Genomic DNA, 19,112 nt, shown 5'->3' with positions numbered 1-19,112 from the left:
AAGAATATAGTGTTACAGGGTTAAATCTTAACAGTGGTACACCCATCATTACATAACCAGTGCAAACATCTTCATCTGTAAACAAGATTCCTGCTGAAGATTAAACATTTCAACAGATAATGAAGAGGCCTGAGCTTGCTGATGTGTCGCTTTAACATTATCATCAATACTTGTTGAAATGCAAATGTCTGTATTAAATCTGTGAGGTGATTTGTCATCCTGATAGTACAGTCTTACCTCATGCCCTTGCAATCAATATAAGGTGCTGTTGGCCCGCTGTACCTTGTGCTCTACAGCTGCTGTCTTTTATTAATTGATGAATGATTACCAAAAGTACAAACAAGCTCCAAAGTGGCTGTTAATCTAATGGTTTCTCTCCACCATCAGTTGTAATAAACTGTGGAAACAGAGGGGTACTTCATTTCCCTAAATCACATATTCAGAGACTGTGCTGTAGGCAGTGGTGGAAAATCGACCTTGTTTGTGCGTGTGTGTTGGTGTGCACGTGCATTTGTGTGGAAAAGTCTTACGGTAAAATATCCTGACATGCTGTAGCTCAGAGGACCCTAATCAGAGGCCGGGTTTAAGAGTTTCCACTGGCCAGGGGAACAGTTTGTGCTGCTGGGAGGAGGAGGAGGAGGAGGAGGAGGAGCACTGTGGTGTGTATGTGGCCTTTCTTCATCCAGGACAGAAACAACCCTGTAGAGGAGCATTAGAGGAAGCTCTGTAATGTTTCCTTTAATATTTGGACACTCGTGTTTAACTGGTGGGACCACACAGCTGCTGTTATGTTGTGTAAGATTGGAGATTTCCTGAGTTGCCTTCATTTGTCTTCTCACCTTGCAGTAGCAGATATTGACCTCTAGGGGTCTCTGTTTGCTTTGCTATAGCCTCCCCTTCAGTCAGCCCAGAGGGAAGAGGGGAGGGGGGAGGATGATGGGGGTCTGTACTGTAGATGGATGAGTCACCTTCTGAGTCGGGTGGTAAAGCCTCTTGAGATGAGAAAGAAGTTTCCCCTCAGTGAGACCAGATTGCCGTGTTTTGGTCCTGGTCCTCTGAGAGCTCTTCACCGTGACGACTCTCGAAGGTGCTAAATAAAACAAATATCATTTTTTAATCAAGTGCCACTCGTTTTGCTGGTGATTTTTTTTTTTTTTTTTTAATTAAGCGGTTCTGTTGTGATGATGAGAGGATGAGAGGTTGTGTCTCCTGAGGGTTGAATAGAAATGATCTTTGCTGGTCAGATGTCGAAGGAGACTGAATTGTTTGACCGTATGCTGCATGAAGTCCTTACATTATTTATCAGATATAACAAACCAATGATACTGCAATTCATCCTTCTTGTTGAGGTCTATACAAAGAGGACAGTGCTGCAGAAATAGACTTATACAGAACATAATTATAGGAGCTTAAGTCAACAGTTGGAGACAGCCAACCCCATCTACAGCTGAACGTTTCACCATTACAGTAACACTTTACATAAAGTCCCCATATTTAGCATTTTTACATGTTTATACGAAACAGACTGAATTTAATTCCACCCCACAGTCCCACTTTAAATCCTTGTCCAGTCTGGACTCCGCCTTAAAATACACAGTGACAATGTATTTGTAGTGTGTAACTGACAAAATACAGTGACACCACTGTTAATGTTTGTAAACAAATTTTTACTGATACAGTTAAGAATATTGATACAGCAATGTAAAGCTACCATAATGCACATACCTATGGACTTATGAATCATAATGGGCACTAGATGGATTATAATAAATAGTTGAACACAACATCTGTACACAGAAACATTGCCCCATAATCCATAGAAATGTACACCAGTACAACATTTATATTCCATAAATTTACGAATGACAATCCTCCAAAATAAAATTGATATTCTCCATTGTTATGCCTTTCTTTACTTTTATTTTTTTTGAAATAAACACAAGCCACTACTGAATTTATAAGGAATTATATACAGGTTCCTAAACAAGAAACTCCATAAAGGCACAATTGTCTATACAACATGTACAAAAAAAGAAAATGTCTGGAGCTGACACAAAAAAAAGTAAAAATAAAATGATTGGTCATCATTATAATTATCGTGTGATTGCACATACAATATGAATGTCAGCATCTGTGCTTTGAAAGGTGATTTGTAAAGAAACAAACCCCTGAAAAGTGTTTTCAGTCTTACAAAGTGACGAGAATTACAAAAAGAGAACAAGAAGAGCTTCTCCACTTGGGGTTTTCAGGTGGCAATGACCAGTCTGTCTTCATCATCACTGGACACCTCATTATAGTCATCAATTACCTTCTGCCAGCTGGTCACTGGCGGCGGTCTTGGAGGAGCAGAATCACTGGCTCCGTCGACCGGTGACTCCTTTGCACTGTCTGCTCGGCTCTCTGGAGCTGGTGACGGATGCTGCTGTGGGGATTTATCCCCTTCGACAGTCTGCGTGAGCTCTGCCGCTCCACCGCTGCCTCCGGGGCTCACCCTGCTGCCCGTGGTCACATCTGGAGAGCTGCTGACCTTCAGAGGGGCGGGCGGTGAGGCCGACACAGGTTCGTTTTGAGACAGCTGCGCTGCTCCTGGAGCTTCGGGGCTGCCTTGCCTCTCAGAGGACCCGGGGAGGGGGCTGAGGGTGGAGAGAGGGCTGAGGGAAGGAATGATGGCAGGCAGGGCGATGTTGACTATCTGCAGACCTGGGACGTGTGTCTGCGGGCCGGTGCTGCTTTGGGAGGTGGGGTTGGCAGCTAGCACCTGCAGCCCGAGGGTCGCGTTGAGGGTGAGCCCTTGCTGGGGCAGCAGCTGGGTGGATGCCAGGCCTGTGTTGGTCAGCCCCATGAGGTTAAGTGTCTCCAGACCCACTGGTTGTATCGTCTGAGCCTGCAGGCCGGCGACCTGCCCAAGGGGGAAGCAGGGAACAACACTGCTGATCGGTTCCTGGACCACCAGCGGCTGCGTCTGCAGGCCCTCCGGTTGGGGCGGGGTGTTGGGAGCTGGTAATGGGCTCGTGTTCCTATGAATGACGCTCACTGCTGGGATTGTGAGCTGGACCGGTCCGGCCTGGATTGGCACGAAGGTGGAGTAAGCTGCCAGGCCGGCGGGCACCAGCTGGATCCCCCCGACTGGGACCATGCTGTAAGAGGAACGAGACGGCTGCTGGGAGTGCAGGGGCAGGTGGCTGAACAGGTGGGTCTGGGTCTCTGCTCCCGGTGTTTGGGAGAGACCCTGTGGGGGAAAGTGCACGGGGCCTTGGGAAGCATAGGAGGAAGTCTGAGTGCTCCGGTCCACTGGTATCCCCGATTCGCTGGTCGCTGAAGAGGGAGGGGTAGCAGAGGAGTCCTGTGAAAAGAGAAAAATTGAGTATTCAGTCTTATTTCCTGACTCAACCGTGGCACAAAGATGTAAAAAGGTCAATCCACCAAGCTTAATCAGAGCCAATAAGACTATTCACCTCGTTTCAGAGCATTCACAGGAGCTTTGTGGAAGTGCCTTGCATGCAGGACTCAAATTAAGGGTATGGATAGGAAAGAAGGGAGGCAGGGCGGGAGGGGTGGTAGTGACACACAATGAGAATACAAGGGTCTCACCTGGCCTAGCTTGGAGCCCTTGCCTGGCACTGGGGGACTAGGGGGCACATCAAAGTCGGGGTAGTCGATGGACATCTGCCTGCATGGAGACACTGGGCTCATCATGTGCACTGACTCTGTGTCTGAGGTGTAGGACTCTGATGTGATGGTGGTGGTGGTGACGGGCAGAGGTGAGTTAGGGAGGGGCAGCGGGCTGTAGCAGGACCCAGAGATGGATATCTGCTTGCTCAGGGACACAGGGCTCATCATGGGGACGGATTCTGAGTCTGACGTGTAGGATTCAGGAGCCGGAGGCTGGGACAGAGGGAGGGAGACTGAGCTGATTGACATCTGGGCTAGGAGGGCGCTAGGAGGGACCTCAGCCTCTTTGGAGGGGATATGCTGTGGGCTGGCGGAGACAGAAGGGTTGGTGGACAAGCCGGACTCCGCCTGGCTGTCCTCCTCCTCCTCCTCGTTGTCATCGTTCTCCTCGTCGTCGGGGCCGTCGGAGTCGTCACCATCTGAATCTTGACGGTCAGCGCTGCTCACTTGACTCCGGTCTCCTGTGGATGAGGGAATAAGTCAGAGGGAAGTCTATTCTTGGCATTCTGCAGAACATATGAGTCACCAGAGTTTGCATGGAAAAAATAGACTCTGGTAGTATGCAACCTCTTTCATTCATTATCATCTAGATTTGCTACATACAGTGAGAAAATACACCACTAGGAATACGACCCAGTGATGTTTTGTGCTGCTGCAGTAACAGCGTTTCACACCCTAGACCTCCAAAACACCCTGGAGCTCCATCACAGACAGAGGAGGAAAAACAAATATGCTCTTAGAGACTGGAACCATAGAATGCTTTCAGGCAGCTTCTCTCTCTCTCTTTTTTTTTTATTCTAAAATTAGACGCAGCAATTTCCTCTCTCTAAATGCTGTGAATGCTGCCCACATGCGCTTTGAGTTAGCAGAGGAAGAAGCTGCATTTAGAATTTCTAATTAGACCGTGGCAAAGCTGTTGATCGACATAGCAACAGAGCATAAGCAGGGACAATCCGTGTTTTTTATCTCATGCCATTAACAGGAAAACTATTTAAAGAAGGGTAGTTCTCTTGCTTCAAACCAAAGCAGATGGGGTAAACAAGCCCTATGTGTATTAATACACTGTAAATAAACCAATGAATTTAAGATTAATTGTTCATTTTATTTGATATGTAATGCCTCTGAAGCACACAATGATCCTTCTGTGAGCACCGTACCAGAGTCCTCTGCATCCTGATCCTCGATGAGACCCTCAGGCACCCCCATCTCCATGCACTTCTTGCTGTGGGCCTTGGATTTCATGTGCTTGGTCAGATTTCCTGCGAGGAGAGAGGCAGCGAGGTCTTACGGGTGGGTAGAGCTCGAACAATAGCACAGAAGGGAGTTTATGTAAGAGAAATGCGGTCTTTGGGCAAGCTGTATGTAAAGGGTGAGTAACTGATAAAGACGTTTTTAAATGAACGTGGGCTGCTCTGACACCAAGTACTGTTCTGCAGTGTCGCGTGGGTAGGCAAGTTCGATAAAGAATGGTGAATCATACTGTCTTGGTTTAAGAGATGGTGAAACAACATATTTAATTTGATAGCTTCTGAAAGGACAAAGTGAACTGCAGCAGTTCAAGTCTATTAAAAACACAGAGTCTCAAATGTAAACTATGGTAAAAAATAAACTGTATGTTCATATCAGTGTCTGCAAATACAATTTTATGACATCTGCATCATTACATGTTCTATATTTACATATTTAAGTATCTTACATGTCAATAAATTTCAGTCTTTCAAACAGCTATTGATGGAAAAGGTAAAAAAAAAAAAAAAATCTCTAAAGCTCGGAGCATTGTTTGTGTCCTGAGCTCTGACCTTTCGTCTTGAAGGAGAAGTTGCAGTGGACACAGTGGTAAGGCCGGACGTCGGAGTGGGTGCGGATGTGTTTGCGCAGCATGCTGGGCTTCTTACAGCGGATTCCACATTCCTCACAGATGTATTTACCGCGTCCACGCCCGCGTACATAAACATACTCTTCGTTAGATTTGTATCTGCGGGGGTTGCAGTAGAACCATGAGAGAGGGGAGAAACATAAAACTGAACGAATGTGATTTTATAGAGAAATAATTATCATACCCGCCGTCGAATATTTTGACCCGTCTTGGCTCAGTTTTAGAAACCAAGTCCTTGTCTGAGTCGTTGCTGGCTTGATTTTCTGGTTGCACTTTACTTCTGGTTTCAACTGATACAGACCTCTGGGTTATTGGCACCTGCACAGACAAGAAGTAACTGATTTATTAATTGATCTGATCAAGAAACAAGGCAGCAATATTAATGAGAGAAACATTAAGACTTGCAGAGATTTAGTTCTTACCCTGGGCATGACATCTTTCAGCTTGCCCGAGTAGGACAAGAAATCTGATTTCCCATTTGTTCTTATGGCCGAGGTGTAGTGTATTTTCTTGGAGGTCTGCTTGGAGTCAAACAGAGACATGACCACCTTGGTGGGCAGTCCGAGTGGGTTAGGGTTATTGGGGCTGACTGTCCAGGCAGCATATGCTGAAGTCTTCAGATCAGTCTGTGGAACATGAAGAGGTTTCCTCTTCATCAAGAAACACCATGTGAAGGTGGTGGCTGTCTTCAGGCTGGGGAAAGACAGGCGATGACTGTCCTTTGTGTTAACCACAGACACAGACTGTGGTCAGTTTCACCTGGCCCCCGTGGAAACTGGAAGGCCTGATAGGAGATTTAGCTGGGGTCCACCTCTGCTCCTCAGCTTTCTCTTGGGGCCTCAGAGTGTTATTAGCTGGTATGGACGTTCCCTGGCTGCCAGGTGTAGTATTCAGAATGGGACCCACCTCCTCAGGAATAACAGTGCTCGTGTCTTTTTCCAGCCCGGTGCTGTCAGGTGACATAGGCTTAACATCATCAGTAGCCTCAGAGTCCTTCTCCCCATCTGCTTTAATCTGGGGTAGAGGTGGAGCTTCAGTTTCAATGGGACTGTCCACTGGTTCAGTTGTGCAAACCTGCCGAACAAGTGTTAGCTTCCGCTGTCGAGTCACCTCTGACATCTTGGAGTTAAGATAATTGACCGACCTGCCGTCAGTCAGACAGGCCACACCGTGCTCATCCTTAGCCCGTTTTTGGTGTTTTTCCATGTAGATGTCCAGGCTGTTAGCAGGTGACAGCATTCGTTTACTTGAAGCAGTGGGTTCCTGCTGTGGACAGAGAGTTACTGACGCCAGTTTCTGTGTGCAATGCAAAGACCCAAGAGAAGGCACTTGTTCTCCAGTGTGGTTGTGAGTGTTAACTGTTTGAGTTTGAGCCTTGTCCTTCTTTGCAGTTGGTACAGGATGAGAATCACTGTCTACACTGTGACTGGAGGAGAGGCTGTTTTTACTGGACACAGAGGAAGCAGGGTGCATCTGCTCATGTGTTATCAGGATCTGTGGCAGTGGTATAGCACCTGCTTGGGTCTGATCAAACAGATCTCTTTGCTGTTCACCTGACAGAACTACAGTCTGTGTCTTCACCTCAGAGGCCTGCTGACTGGGCTGAGCAACGTATACATTTTGGATTACATCTGACGATTTTGAAATGCTCAAAATTGGATTGGCAATAGGTATCGTTAAAACTGGCAAGGCTATCTGAGTTCCCTGTGTGTTGGAGAAAGGGCTTGTTTGGCTTGCTCTCAGAGCAGGACACTGCAGTTGGTATTTCGGCACAAAACATTTCTTTTCTTCTGAATCAGCTGGTTTGTTTTGGACGTTCTCACGACAAACTAAGATCTGGCTCAGCGGCTGTTGTATCTTTTGGCATATTTGAACCCTTGATGTTTGATGCCAAGGATGTGGAAGGCCGTGGACTTGAGGCTGCAGAGTTGGGCTACCCAAATTAATGCTTTGCACCATTTGCTCATTCTTTTGCAAGGGTGGTTCATTACTGTGCAGGATAAAAGGCTGAGCCATGGGGTGCCTGTTGGCAATGTGAATCTGCTGGGATCTATTCTGAGTTAAAGAACTAACATTTGTAATGGGAGGTTTATCTATAGGTATGACTGCTTTCCGAACAGGTTGCTGACTCTCTGGGCCTATCTTTAAAGACATCTGGCGAACTAATGGCCCCCGCCTCCTTTCGATGAGTGGCACCTGGGCAACTTGGGAGATTTGTCCACCTTTAGGCTGGCCAACAGGTGATAGAGATCTGCTGGGAGATACATTTCCACAGTCAAAAGACTTACTACGGTAGTCACATGAAATCTCCACAGAGGGTTGGGTACAAGTAATCTGCTCAGATGCAGCACGCCTCATCATCCCAGGCACACCAAGGGTGTTGAAGGCTGCTGGCAAACCTTGAGGCTCTGGAATTTTGCCAATACACTCCCCTCTGGAGGGACTCTCCGACCTAGATGACTCTTCTCTGTCAAAAGAGGCTGAAATGCTGGAACAACGAGAAAGACTGCTGTCCCTGCTCAGGCTTCGCGAGAGGCTGGACTCAAAACTGGATTCACCAGAGGAGTGGTCCATTTGAGCAAGACGAATTCTTTTCTTTTTAGGCGGGAGTTTCTCTGCTGGTAACTTTGACAAACTCTCGCTTCTCTGAGGCCAGCTGAACTGATCTGTGGGTTTATCTGCTGGCTCTGTGGCCTGTGTTTCATGCTCTCTGTCGGGCTCTTCCGTCACCAGAATCTCAGGGACTTGGATGTTATTCTGACGAACCAGACGAGACTGGTGGACGGGGGTGGAGTTCTCAACAACTGTTGCTACTGTGCAATCAGAGCACTGTTCCTTCCTTTGTTTTCCAAAGTCAGCAGTTTTGGGTTTGGTTATTTTTTCATGGTAGTGTCAACTGAGACATTTGCTATTGCATCTACTTTGGGCTTGTTAAGGGGATCCTTCTCCATAGTATCAACAGGAGAAGCCCTGTCAATAGATTCTGTCTCGAATGAATTGGGTCTGCTGAGAGAATTGGTGTGTCTAATGACTGACGTACCGCTGCCTTGCCTTTGCATTTCTCCTTTAGTGGAAGTGCTGATCTGGGTCTCTCGTATCGGTGACAGTCTGGAGTCTGGAGTATTTATACCTCTTGCTACGAGCTGAATCTGAGGTAGCTTTGACTGGTTGTTTTTGGGCTGTATGTCTACTATTACAGCATGCTGAGAAAAAGTCTGACTTGCCAGAGCTGATGGCAGCTCAAAGCTGACTGAGCAAGGAGGAATGGTGTCAGTTGGAGATTGATCATCCTCATCGCCAACGCTTTTCATTTTCCGTCTCTTTCTGATTGATGTCTGCTGATCGAGTATCCCTGAGCCACTGGTTGATCTAGGGACGAGGGGCTGCTGTATGTTAACGTGAAAAACATCTTGATCAGTTTCTTTAATGGCGACTGGCTTGTTTTTTGGGCCGTGAAGCTCAGAGCAATAGAATTTCTTATGAGTTTCAAAGTTTTCTAACTTTCTGTACCGGTTACGGCAGGTTTCGCACTCGTACATCGTGCCTTTGTTCTGCAGAGGCTTTCTGTTTCTGTCCTGACTGTGCTCGAAAGATCTGCTTCTTTGCATCAGCTCAGTTGGAACCGCTTGGACCGTGATAGCCCTCATCCATGGAGCGAACAGTATGGAGGCCATGCCCTTCACTTGTGGAAAAGTCTTCCACCGCTGCTTGTCTGACTAACGTTCGAGAATGTATTGCTGGATTTGGGGTTGACGGGGCTGACGAAAACACGTCATCATTCAATGAGCTGATTTTGTCATCAAACGACTGACAGATCCGCAAAGGGTGGGGGAGTGGGGCAACATTGAGAGGAAGAGCAGAGTGTCCAGGTGTAGTCGGCATGGAGTTACTCCTCGTAATTGGCAAACAATCCATTGGCGGGTATTGAGAAGGTACAGAGAGGAGAAATACTGGCTTAGATTTATCTGTGGGAGTGAATGGGGACTTGGGGATGTCTGAGCTGGAACTTGACCGTCTTCCAATAGGTTTTAGATCAAACTGAAAAGAGTCTTTAAATATGTATGACTTGGGGGAGTCTATGCTGCCTCTCCTTGAAAGAGACGTCCTCCTTGGCTTTACACTGTCCAGCTGCTTATTGTCAACCACTGCCTCATTATCAGATATCAGTTTTGAGATTCGTTCTTCCAGAGAGAGTGCTTTGGCTTCAAACGGCGGACGCATCTGTCCCTCTGTGGCCCGTGGCTTTTGCTCAGCTGGCTACATGCATCACTGTGGCAACCGCAAGAGGAAGTTTGGAAGAGTATTCTTGGCAATGTCGATGTCCACCGGTGGAGTTATCTTTACAAAAGGACTGGGTGGACTCATGGCCTGGTCAGCACTCTCGGAGCGTGAGAAGTAGCCTGAATCTGTACTTCCCAGACTGCGGGGACTAAGCAGACATTTAGCCTGTTGCTGTTGAGAAAAGTCAGTTGCTTGTTGCCTCTGAAGCTGAGCATGTCCACCCAACAGCGGAGACTTGCACTGCTGGTCTTCGTCTTCGCTCACAGCATCCTAGTGAGGGATTTGTACCGTCCACCTCTTTCAGAGATGACAGGACCGTGATGCTTGATCTCAGATTGGCAGTCTGGAAGTCCCGTTGCCGTTGGGCAGCGGCTTGCTCGGGTGCTGCGCCTGTAACTCTTGGGCTGTCTGCCCTCAGAGGGGAGACGTTAACTGGGTATACGACAACTTTTGGAAGCGCAGCAGTCACTTTGGGCTCGTGAGCCCTCTGGCCTGGTGCTGCTTTGATCGACTCAAACGCAGCTGGCAGGTCAGCCTCCCCGTGGCTTGCTTGGGTCGTACCTGCATTCTGTAAACTGCTTTCAGACAAAGCTGCCACGCTGCTCTGCGATGAGTCGGGGTCCAAGTCTGCGGTGCTGCTTTCCTCATCGCTGTCCCCGCTCTCCTCCGCCTCTGAATGTGTCCCGAGGGCTTTGTCAGACTCTTGAGACAGCGATCCACCTCCAGATTCAGAGCGCGCAATGAGACCCAGTTTTATAGCATGAGCATGCTGATTTCTTGTGCTTGTACAAGTTGCTCTTGGTTTTGAACGAGAAGCCACAAGTCACACAAGGGTATGGTCTTTCTCCTGTGTGAGACCTGATGTGTTTGAGCAGCACACTAGGTTTCGCGCATGCCCGGTTGCAGTATTCACAAACATATTTTCCTGGCTTCTTAGGCTTTTGGTCCTTGGAAACCTGTTCGGCACCAAAGTTCATTACAGTGGCCATCTGTACTTGGTTGCTGCCAGGTGTGACTGGGACCTGAATGGTGCTGGGAACACTTGCTGAGAGGGACTGGCATGTGTGCACAATGGGCGGTTGGCTTTGCGGCAAAGAGTTGGAGCCTGAGGGAACAGGTGCGTGAGTAATAGTGGATGGTCCAGTATTAAAGCTCATGTGCAAGCTCGGCTTTTCTGGATTTGAAGCAACAGGCATAAAATGTGGTGTAGCGAAGCGGAGAGGAGTGCATGGGGGTACCCTGTGTAGAAGTGTGCACATTTCCCTGTAGTGGTGCTGCAATGCCAATAAAGTTGCCTTGTTTGTCAATATAATAAGTCTGCATATGGGAAGGTTGGGTCTGGAGACTGACATTGACAGTTGGCATTGTTGTTAATTCACCACTGGACTGAGCATGAAGGGTGGAAGGTGGTTTTCCAATGGCTGTGACCTGCATGCAGTTTTTCCTCTCAGCCAGTGTACTGAAGTCTGGCTCCATGGCCTTTAGTAGAACATCAAGTGGAGCGCTGTTGTGGTACGGATCCCCCTCAAAGCTGGGGCCTTGGCTCTTGATGTCTTTGGGCTGAGACACTTTGGCAGTAATCAAAGAGCCGCCCTCACCGTCCGCGGGCTCGAGTGATGGTGGCCTAGGAGACGTTTCTTCCTGCTTCAGCCTTTCAGCATCAGTTGAAGACAACCCCTTGTCGGGGGATGCTGCAACTGGTGGGGCATACTGTGGGTCCCTTTTCCCACTGGGTGACGCTGAAGGATTGTGGGAAGGACAAGAAGGTGTAGTTTCCTTGGACAACACTCCAGTTTTAGACGTTTTCAGCTGCAGGGGTTTTTTCACTGGAGATTTAGGAATTTTCTTGAGCTGATTCTCTGCAACGACCTTTTTCCTCTTCAGGCCTTTTATGTTGTCTGCATTTCTGCGACTGCTTTCAGATATCCCTGTGGAGAAAGAGACGACAATGAGAAACAAGGAAAAGCAGAATAACAGTATAGTAACACAATCACTCTACCATATGGGCACAGTGAGCACAAACATCCCTGCTGAGAAAATACATTCTATTTGCTTTGCTCAACCATTAAAATTTCCTTGTATATAACCATCATTTAAACGTTTATAATATAATATTTGGTTGAATTTCTTTCTAATTTGTATCAACATTTTAGCCATGCTAGAGAACAATGGGTACAGTTTTTCCTCCCAAGAATGAATAAACAACATGTCCAATTACTACAGTGGCATTTATTAGTCACAGTTGCTTCATGACCTTTGTCTGTTAGCAAACACATGAAACGAAGACATGACTTTATGTTTCCTTTTCAAACCAAAAACCAAGTATGGCTTCATTTATTACAGTATTCCTTAGTTATTATATATGCAGTGCCTCCTAATTATACTTACTTCTCAAAAAACGTAACTATGTTTAATATTAATTCTGGACCGTATAGGCTGCACAGACTGTTTGTTACATTGCTTTTAGGCTGAATCATGACTAATAATCTTGTAAACCAGAACATGTGTATTGTTTTTTAATTATAGTGCCATATGATTACATAATTGATATATAACATCCCTCGTTGTTATGTAACAAAATCATGCACTCACAGATTAAGAGCATAACCTTCCACTTGTGTTTTTTGAAAAGCTTTACTCTGTGTTTTCATCCGTTTTATCAATGTTGAAGATGGACGTGATGTAGTTTATAATTTTGACTCTTCACCTTTCTTTTTATTTATTTGCTGTGTGACTAATACCACAGAGGCCCACGCTTCATTACTTACATAAGTAAACGATAATTTTTCCCTCTCCTGCTTTTCAGATACGCCGACCTACGAGGGCTTCAGCTGATCAGAAAAGGCAACGAACGAATCTAAGGCGCTGAATGTGCATGCTGCCTTCAGCACTGCATTCCAATAATAAAGCAGCTCTTGTTTTTTAAAGAGCACACCCATAAACCCTGGCAAGACAGTCCCTGCAATAATGATTCAGGCGAGCGTGTTTTTAAAGGACATGTTGCATAAGATTAGCACTGCCCTGTCACAGTTTCCTGGCCTGTGTAGGTATTTCCCAAGATGAGGTCAGGGTTCCTTCAAGGCCTCTGGCGTAATTAGATTGAGGAACGCCTAGATTAATCCATCCTTCATGCAAACATGCAACCAGTGAGCCTTTAAAGCAGTGCACAATGAACACAACGTGCTCTCTAAACTAAAGGAAAACGCTCTGATTTTTCTGAAATAACTCATTCTAGCAAGACGTTGAAAGACATGGGAAAAGGATTACTCCTGCAAAAGAGATTCCATGACTTCACCACAAGTTTTCCATCATAAAAAGTGCTTTATAAACAAACAACATTTGTCAGCATCTGTCTTCAGCTGTAACTGAAAAAAGCTGTTCAGGCTATTTTCCGAATTCAGCTAATCAGCAGATTCCATCAACCAGTAGCTAAACTTGACGTTATTTTCCTCCCTTGTAAATAAGAACACATTTTAAACTCTGTGTTTTTTTCACGACCGTCTGAACATGTGATTTTTAATTTAAAACAAATCTGATTCCTAAGTGATCCAGTGAAAAGACTCCTGACAGTATTAACTGCTCTTTAACGGTGGCTGTTGAAGGGATTAACCTTTGACCTGCAGGCGAGGACATCAGTACCTGCTGTACTTTGTGCTTTTCTTATTTGTACTCTGTTTCTATTTAGCGTCGCCACCAAATCTCCTTTAAAGTGGCTGATACAATCAAAGCTTGCACGTCCCTGCGAATGAGCTGAGTGTTTGTTTTTTTAAAGGATGGTGCTGCTGTGATGAGGTGCGCCGCCATGAAGCTGCCTCGGCTCAACCAAACTGGCTTTTCTATTTGAATATAGTTACATAACAACCCACCTGACAAGAGAAAAGACTCCTTATGTGTGTGACAATGCCATTACTGTGGTGATACCGTGTAATGGCATTGTTCATATACGGTTGTATTTACACACTGTTCTCTGTGTGTAAATACAACCGTATATGAACAAATTAAAAGGTGAGGACACGGCTGAAAAATATTTAACTGCCTCAATAAAGTTTGTCTCCAAATTTAAGTGACTTTAAAATTATTAGAGAGAGTCGCTTTGCAGAACAACTAATACAAAAATCCAGGTACTGTAAATATGCACTCAGGAATTTAGAGGCCAAATAAAACTTTTTATATCGCAAATAGTTTCAATGGAGCAGCAACAATAAACACACCATATAATAAACATTTTTCACACCACTAACAATCTGCACATCATGCAAAATCTGCACATCGCAGACCAGTAAATTACATTTAAACCTAATTTCTTCTTTAAAAACAAACATAACTCTTCTCACATTAATCTCAAATGTCTCTTACCTTTCTGTGAGCCTTTGGGGTCTTTGAGCTCTTTCTGCGCCTCTTCGATTTTATCTGTAACACAAGAACAGAAACCATTTTCAGCACAGATGCACACGGAGGCAGCGCAGTAACGTAACTAATGATACCGGGGGATGATGCTTCCCACACGGCTGCGAGCATGGACGAAGGTCCTTCAGAATGAGAAACAGATATTCTTCCATAGCTGAGAAGGAAACAGAGAGAGAGAAAGAGAGAGAGAGAGAGAGACTATTCCATTATGGAAACTACTGTAATCATTGAAGGGGGGTGAAGCCTGAGTGCACACGCACACAATAACACAGCCATTAAAAGCACACCCACTTATAGAAATAAGCTGCGCAGGTTAAGTTTGCAAACACGTCAATATGTCAGGTTCATTCCTATTATCAGATCGAGATCTGACCCACAGATTAATCTGCATATTCTCCCCCGGTGGGGGGGAAGATGAATTCCTCCCCCCTTCAGACCTCCTCCTCTGTATCGCAGTCATCACCCACGATCCAGCAGGTGAAGAACCTGTTTCTGTGTGAACCGTATGGACGCGTGGGAGGCGACGCAGCGCTGTCCGGGTGTTACTGTAATCAATGTTAATTATCTACGCCGGCTTGGCGTGGTGTGAACGGGTCGTACGCTAAGGAGAGAGGGAGAGAGGAGATAAACCCTCTGATTTCCTGCTCCTGCAGATCTGTGAATTTTCATTTTTTTTAAACAGAGACAAATCAGAGTGGACAAATAATATTTAAAATGTAAACTCTAGTGCAAGAGTTTGTTTTTCCCATTACTGCAGCAGCTGTTTTATAATTCTGCCTTATTTTTATTTTCACTTTCTATTATGTGAAACATTTTCTGGCTGTTTCTCTGCTATGTTTCCTAATAGTTTCTTGAAAGTCTTCTTGGAAATATTCAAGTAGTTTGGTTCTAATTACAGGAAAAATAGAGACACAATAGAGATTTTTTTCTCAGTTAGTCAGTTCAAGTGAGTTTATTATTGACTTCCAGAAGAATTTCCTTTAAAGAAACTACTCCATTTACAGCTTGATGAATATTTGATAGTATTTGTTTCTCATTTAGTTTCAAGTTTGTGCTTCCTTAGCCTTTAAAAAGAAGTGGAATCGCTTTCTATTTTCCCTATAATTAGTACCACATTATATGTTTCTTTCCAAGAAACTTCTCAGGAGATTATTTGGAAATTAATTTACAGGCTCATTGTTTACTGTAAACTACGACAATCAGTTTGTTGCAGTAGCAGGAAACAGAAACATATGTGCATGCAGAGACATGAAATCTGCCTGAAAAGGGTTAAAATCAATGATCTTTCTACATATGTGAGTACAAGTTGCAGCATGCTGACTGTAACTACAGGGGAAAACTGGTGATTACTAGAGAAGTCTGGCGTTGCTGCCGCAGCGTGTTCCTGCCTCCCATGACCACGGAGGGTAAACTGGATGGAAAAACCCGCTGTGCCCTCCACATGACATCAGAGTGCAAGACGAGCCCTCGAGGACCAGTGGTAACAAATTTGCCCTAGATTGCACAAACGTTAATCGAGGGTGAAAGAGGATGTTCTTCGGTGGTTCCCAAAATTAGAGTGCAATCCTGGGAATACTCAGAGGAGGAGGAGGAGGAGGAGGAGGAGGAGGAGGTCAGTGGATTATGTCATCATCATCTGTGTGTGTGTGTGTGTGTGTGTGTGTGTGTGTGTGATACTATAGTCACACCCTTCTCCATCCCTCTCTCTCTTTATATCCCAGGCACACGCCACAGATTACATAATGCATCCCCACCCCTGCGCTGCCGTGAAGCAAAACAAAGGCACCCCGCCAGCAGAAACACAGCAACCGAGGCACATGAGGAGAGGGCAGAGTGTTTGTTTATGTGCAGGTCTTACACAGAAAGAGAGACAGAGAGAGAGTCTCTGGTCTATTTACATATAAATGACCACGTGAACGCCCTCGCCGTCCGACAGAAGAAGACAGATAGGCTGTGTTTTCCTGGCAACAACGCCGGCGTGGTGTTTCTCCAAACACACACAGAGAGAAAGAGGATGCTGAAGCTTCCCGGCTCGACCTCGCGGCTTCCTCGAGTAAAAATGTCTGTGCTGCTGCAAACCAATCAGAGATAATAAATGCTTATTTTAAGCGGTAAGAAGCTTTGGAGGTAGATTTTCATTCACACAGCTTGATACATATGTCTTGCGTTAGACCGCACTGGCAAAAACCCGAGGCATAAATGATTACTGCCCAACAAAAATCTTATTAGCGGATTGAGTATGGTAGGGAAGGAGACCGGGGTTGTAAGCTATTCCAGATTGGATTGCGTTTCTTACATAAGAAGCCACAAACAAGACCCCCTCACGCTGAATGACACCCATGAAGTCAAAGCTCTTGGAAAAAGAGCCAGGAAACAGCAGCTCCAAAATGAGTGGAAAGGGACAGGGTGGCGTTTTATTCCATCCGCAAGAGCCCGGGTTGTTAAGACAGCAGGGAACGATTACAGGGTCGTTCATATTTCCCTCATTATGGCTGCTGGGGTTACCGAGGTCCGACCTTCATCATCATCACCACCATCATCTGGGTAACTGTCCTGTAACTGCTGGATAAAAGGATAAATGGAATGTACACATATTGTTTGCACGTCGCCAGTGATGGAAACCAGAGCACGTTGTGGAAACAAGGCCGCAAAATTTAAAGGGAAGGGAGAGAAAACTGTTTCACTCACAAGGCTCCAATTATAACTAAACTGTTTACAAGCGTGGTCTGAAACAAAGAGGAGAATATTCATCGCTTCAGATCACTTGTTACTGTACAAACTGCAGACGAGTCACAGTCTTATAAGGCTCTGAAAAGCACACAGAGCCACTCGCTGAGTAAAAAAAGCGCGATCAACGTCTGCCTGGCTTTAATAATTCAGTGAAATATGGATCAATGCACTCTGCTGATGTTACTTAAACATGTGGTAGCACTGCTTCATCTCACTCAAATCACAAGAGGTTGATCCACGTCTGATAGCTGTTACATGCCTGTCTTGTTATCTCTCCCTCTTCTGGTTCTTCCTGCAGACAAAGACATCAGGAACAGGACGGCGGTGAAATGCAGATTGAGATTCGCCCTCGCTCTCAAGGTGTCTGACTCGTGATCTTTGATCTATGCAACGTGATATCTAAGTACATGTGAAAGTGGCTCGTGGGCGGGTGCATGTCAATTAGGGGGCAGGAGTTTGTGGGGGCGAGGGAGTCAGTCTCCTCGCTGGTTGCTGTCATGACAACTCACCCACCCCACCCCACCACCCCTCCCAGCATCTTCCAGATCACTCCTCCTCCTCCTCGCTCTCTGCTCCGTCTAGGTTGAGTGGGAAATGTGATCACTTGTGCCCCGAGGGCCGAGGTGAAGTCACCAGGCTGGGCACAGGAAACGTGCACTGTTTATTTTTTTAAATCCAGACGCCCACCTGATGTGAGTTGAGTTTATAACCCGTCAGCTACAGAGTGGTGCAGTGATGAGCCCTAAAAGTTAAGTTAGCATGTTAGCACTTCCTGTTCCCTCGTCCCAAAGTCAACAGGTTTTTGGTTAAATGTCTGAAATAAAGTCTGTGGTTTTAAGACAAGCTTAAGACATTTTCATGTTTTACTGACATAAAATACGTCGGAAATAAAAATACTCCACTTTTTGATTTTTTCTTAGTAAAGGTGGTTGCTAACGAGCGTCTAAATGAGACTACAGAGGTTGTCGGGGAACCTTAACATGAAAACCAGTCTCCTCACCAGTCCACCTTTACAGCCTCGTTGTGTTTCTACTCGCTCTTTCAAAGAGTTCAGAGCTAAATGAAATGACGAGGCAGACATTGACGTCATGTGACTGTGGTGTAGTTGATTTGTAGCCTAACATTAGCTTTTTACTTCTGATGATTGCATTTAGGCTTCAAACACCATAACGTTTGTGAAGATTACTGGATGAACAAATGTTTAAGTATCACAAACTGTTGTACAGTTATTTTCTGCAATAATCCAAAAACCAATGAAAAAATGGCATTAGCTTTTTGTCAAGGGAACCAGGGCGATGCTAACGTCTGGGTTTTCCTACAACAACACATCATCCTTGCATCAATTTAAGCTCACATCGAGCTGCAGCACAACTGCATCTTCCTACTGTTGGACCCCCCAATACAACCACCACCCTGCACCCCCCCTTGGCTGATAAATAACCACCAGGCTCCACACACCCCCTCCTACCAGCTTGTAACACATTCGTATTTTGTGCTCGACAGCCTGCCCTGCTGGGCCTCACCATGCCAAATGTCAGCCACCATATGCATGGCGTTCAACAATGACAACGGCCTGTTTTTTTTGTTGTTTTTTTTTCCTGGGAGTGTCAAAGATGTGCGGGTTGTTTTGCAGAAACAGCATCTGTGAGGGTTGAGGTGTCATCAGTATGCACGACACTACATCAGTACACCAGCAACAAGCCTGAACAATGATGCCAGTGGACCACAGTGTGTGGGCAGACGGGCGTCCACCGAGCTGCAGCTGATCTGTGAACGGCGAGTCCGACTTTATCACGACGTGTTTAATGTTTCAGGACGAACGGCTGAGTGAGGGTTAATGTGGATTTAATGTCAGTGCGGAGCTGATTCGACGATTCATGATGAGTCTGATGTTTGGACGAGAGCAGGTGGAGAGAATAAAACCAGGGAGGAGGAGGAGGAGGAAGAAGAAGAGGGGAGAGAACGGGGAAAAATAGGAGAGGAAGAGAGTGGAGGAAAGTTGAAGGAGAGGAGGAGAAAGATGTAAAGAGAGCCAAGGGGAGGAGGGAGAGGGGAGAGGAGAGAGAGGAAGAGGAGAGGAGGAGGAGAAGGAGACAAAAGAGAGGGAGAGAAGGAGAGGATAGGAGAAGGAGAATACTGAGGAAGG

The 19,112-nt window shown here is 45.8% G+C and overlaps 1 protein-coding gene across 1 annotated transcript in view; it reads right to left on the bottom strand.

The window, feature by feature from the left end:
* Positions 1 to 1,646: 1,646 nt before the first annotated feature.
* hivep1 (HIVEP zinc finger 1) overlaps positions 1,647 to 19,112 on the bottom strand; it is a 54,700-nt gene continuing 37,234 nt past the window's right edge. The window contains 15 exon segments of the mRNA XM_051068210.1: positions 1,647 to 3,343; positions 3,592 to 4,133; positions 4,830 to 4,931; positions 5,472 to 5,647; positions 5,733 to 5,866; positions 5,971 to 6,291; positions 6,293 to 8,439; positions 8,442 to 9,171; positions 9,173 to 9,802; positions 9,804 to 9,841; positions 9,844 to 10,099; positions 10,101 to 10,598; positions 10,600 to 11,064; positions 11,066 to 11,757; positions 14,186 to 14,239. Of these exon segments, the coding sequence (XP_050924167.1) occupies positions 2,246 to 3,343; positions 3,592 to 4,133; positions 4,830 to 4,931; positions 5,472 to 5,647; positions 5,733 to 5,866; positions 5,971 to 6,291; positions 6,293 to 8,439; positions 8,442 to 9,171; positions 9,173 to 9,802; positions 9,804 to 9,841; positions 9,844 to 10,099; positions 10,101 to 10,598; positions 10,600 to 11,064; positions 11,066 to 11,757; positions 14,186 to 14,239 (7,883 nt within the window). The 3' untranslated portion in view covers positions 1,647 to 2,245.

This window comes from Lates calcarifer, linkage group LG3 (genome assembly GCF_001640805.2).
Source record: "Lates calcarifer isolate ASB-BC8 linkage group LG3, TLL_Latcal_v3, whole genome shotgun sequence".
Classification (NCBI taxonomy): Eukaryota; Metazoa; Chordata; class Actinopteri; family Centropomidae; genus Lates; species Lates calcarifer.
The sequence above is the reverse complement of the archived record's forward strand: the minus strand, read 5'-3'. Positions and strand labels throughout refer to the sequence as shown.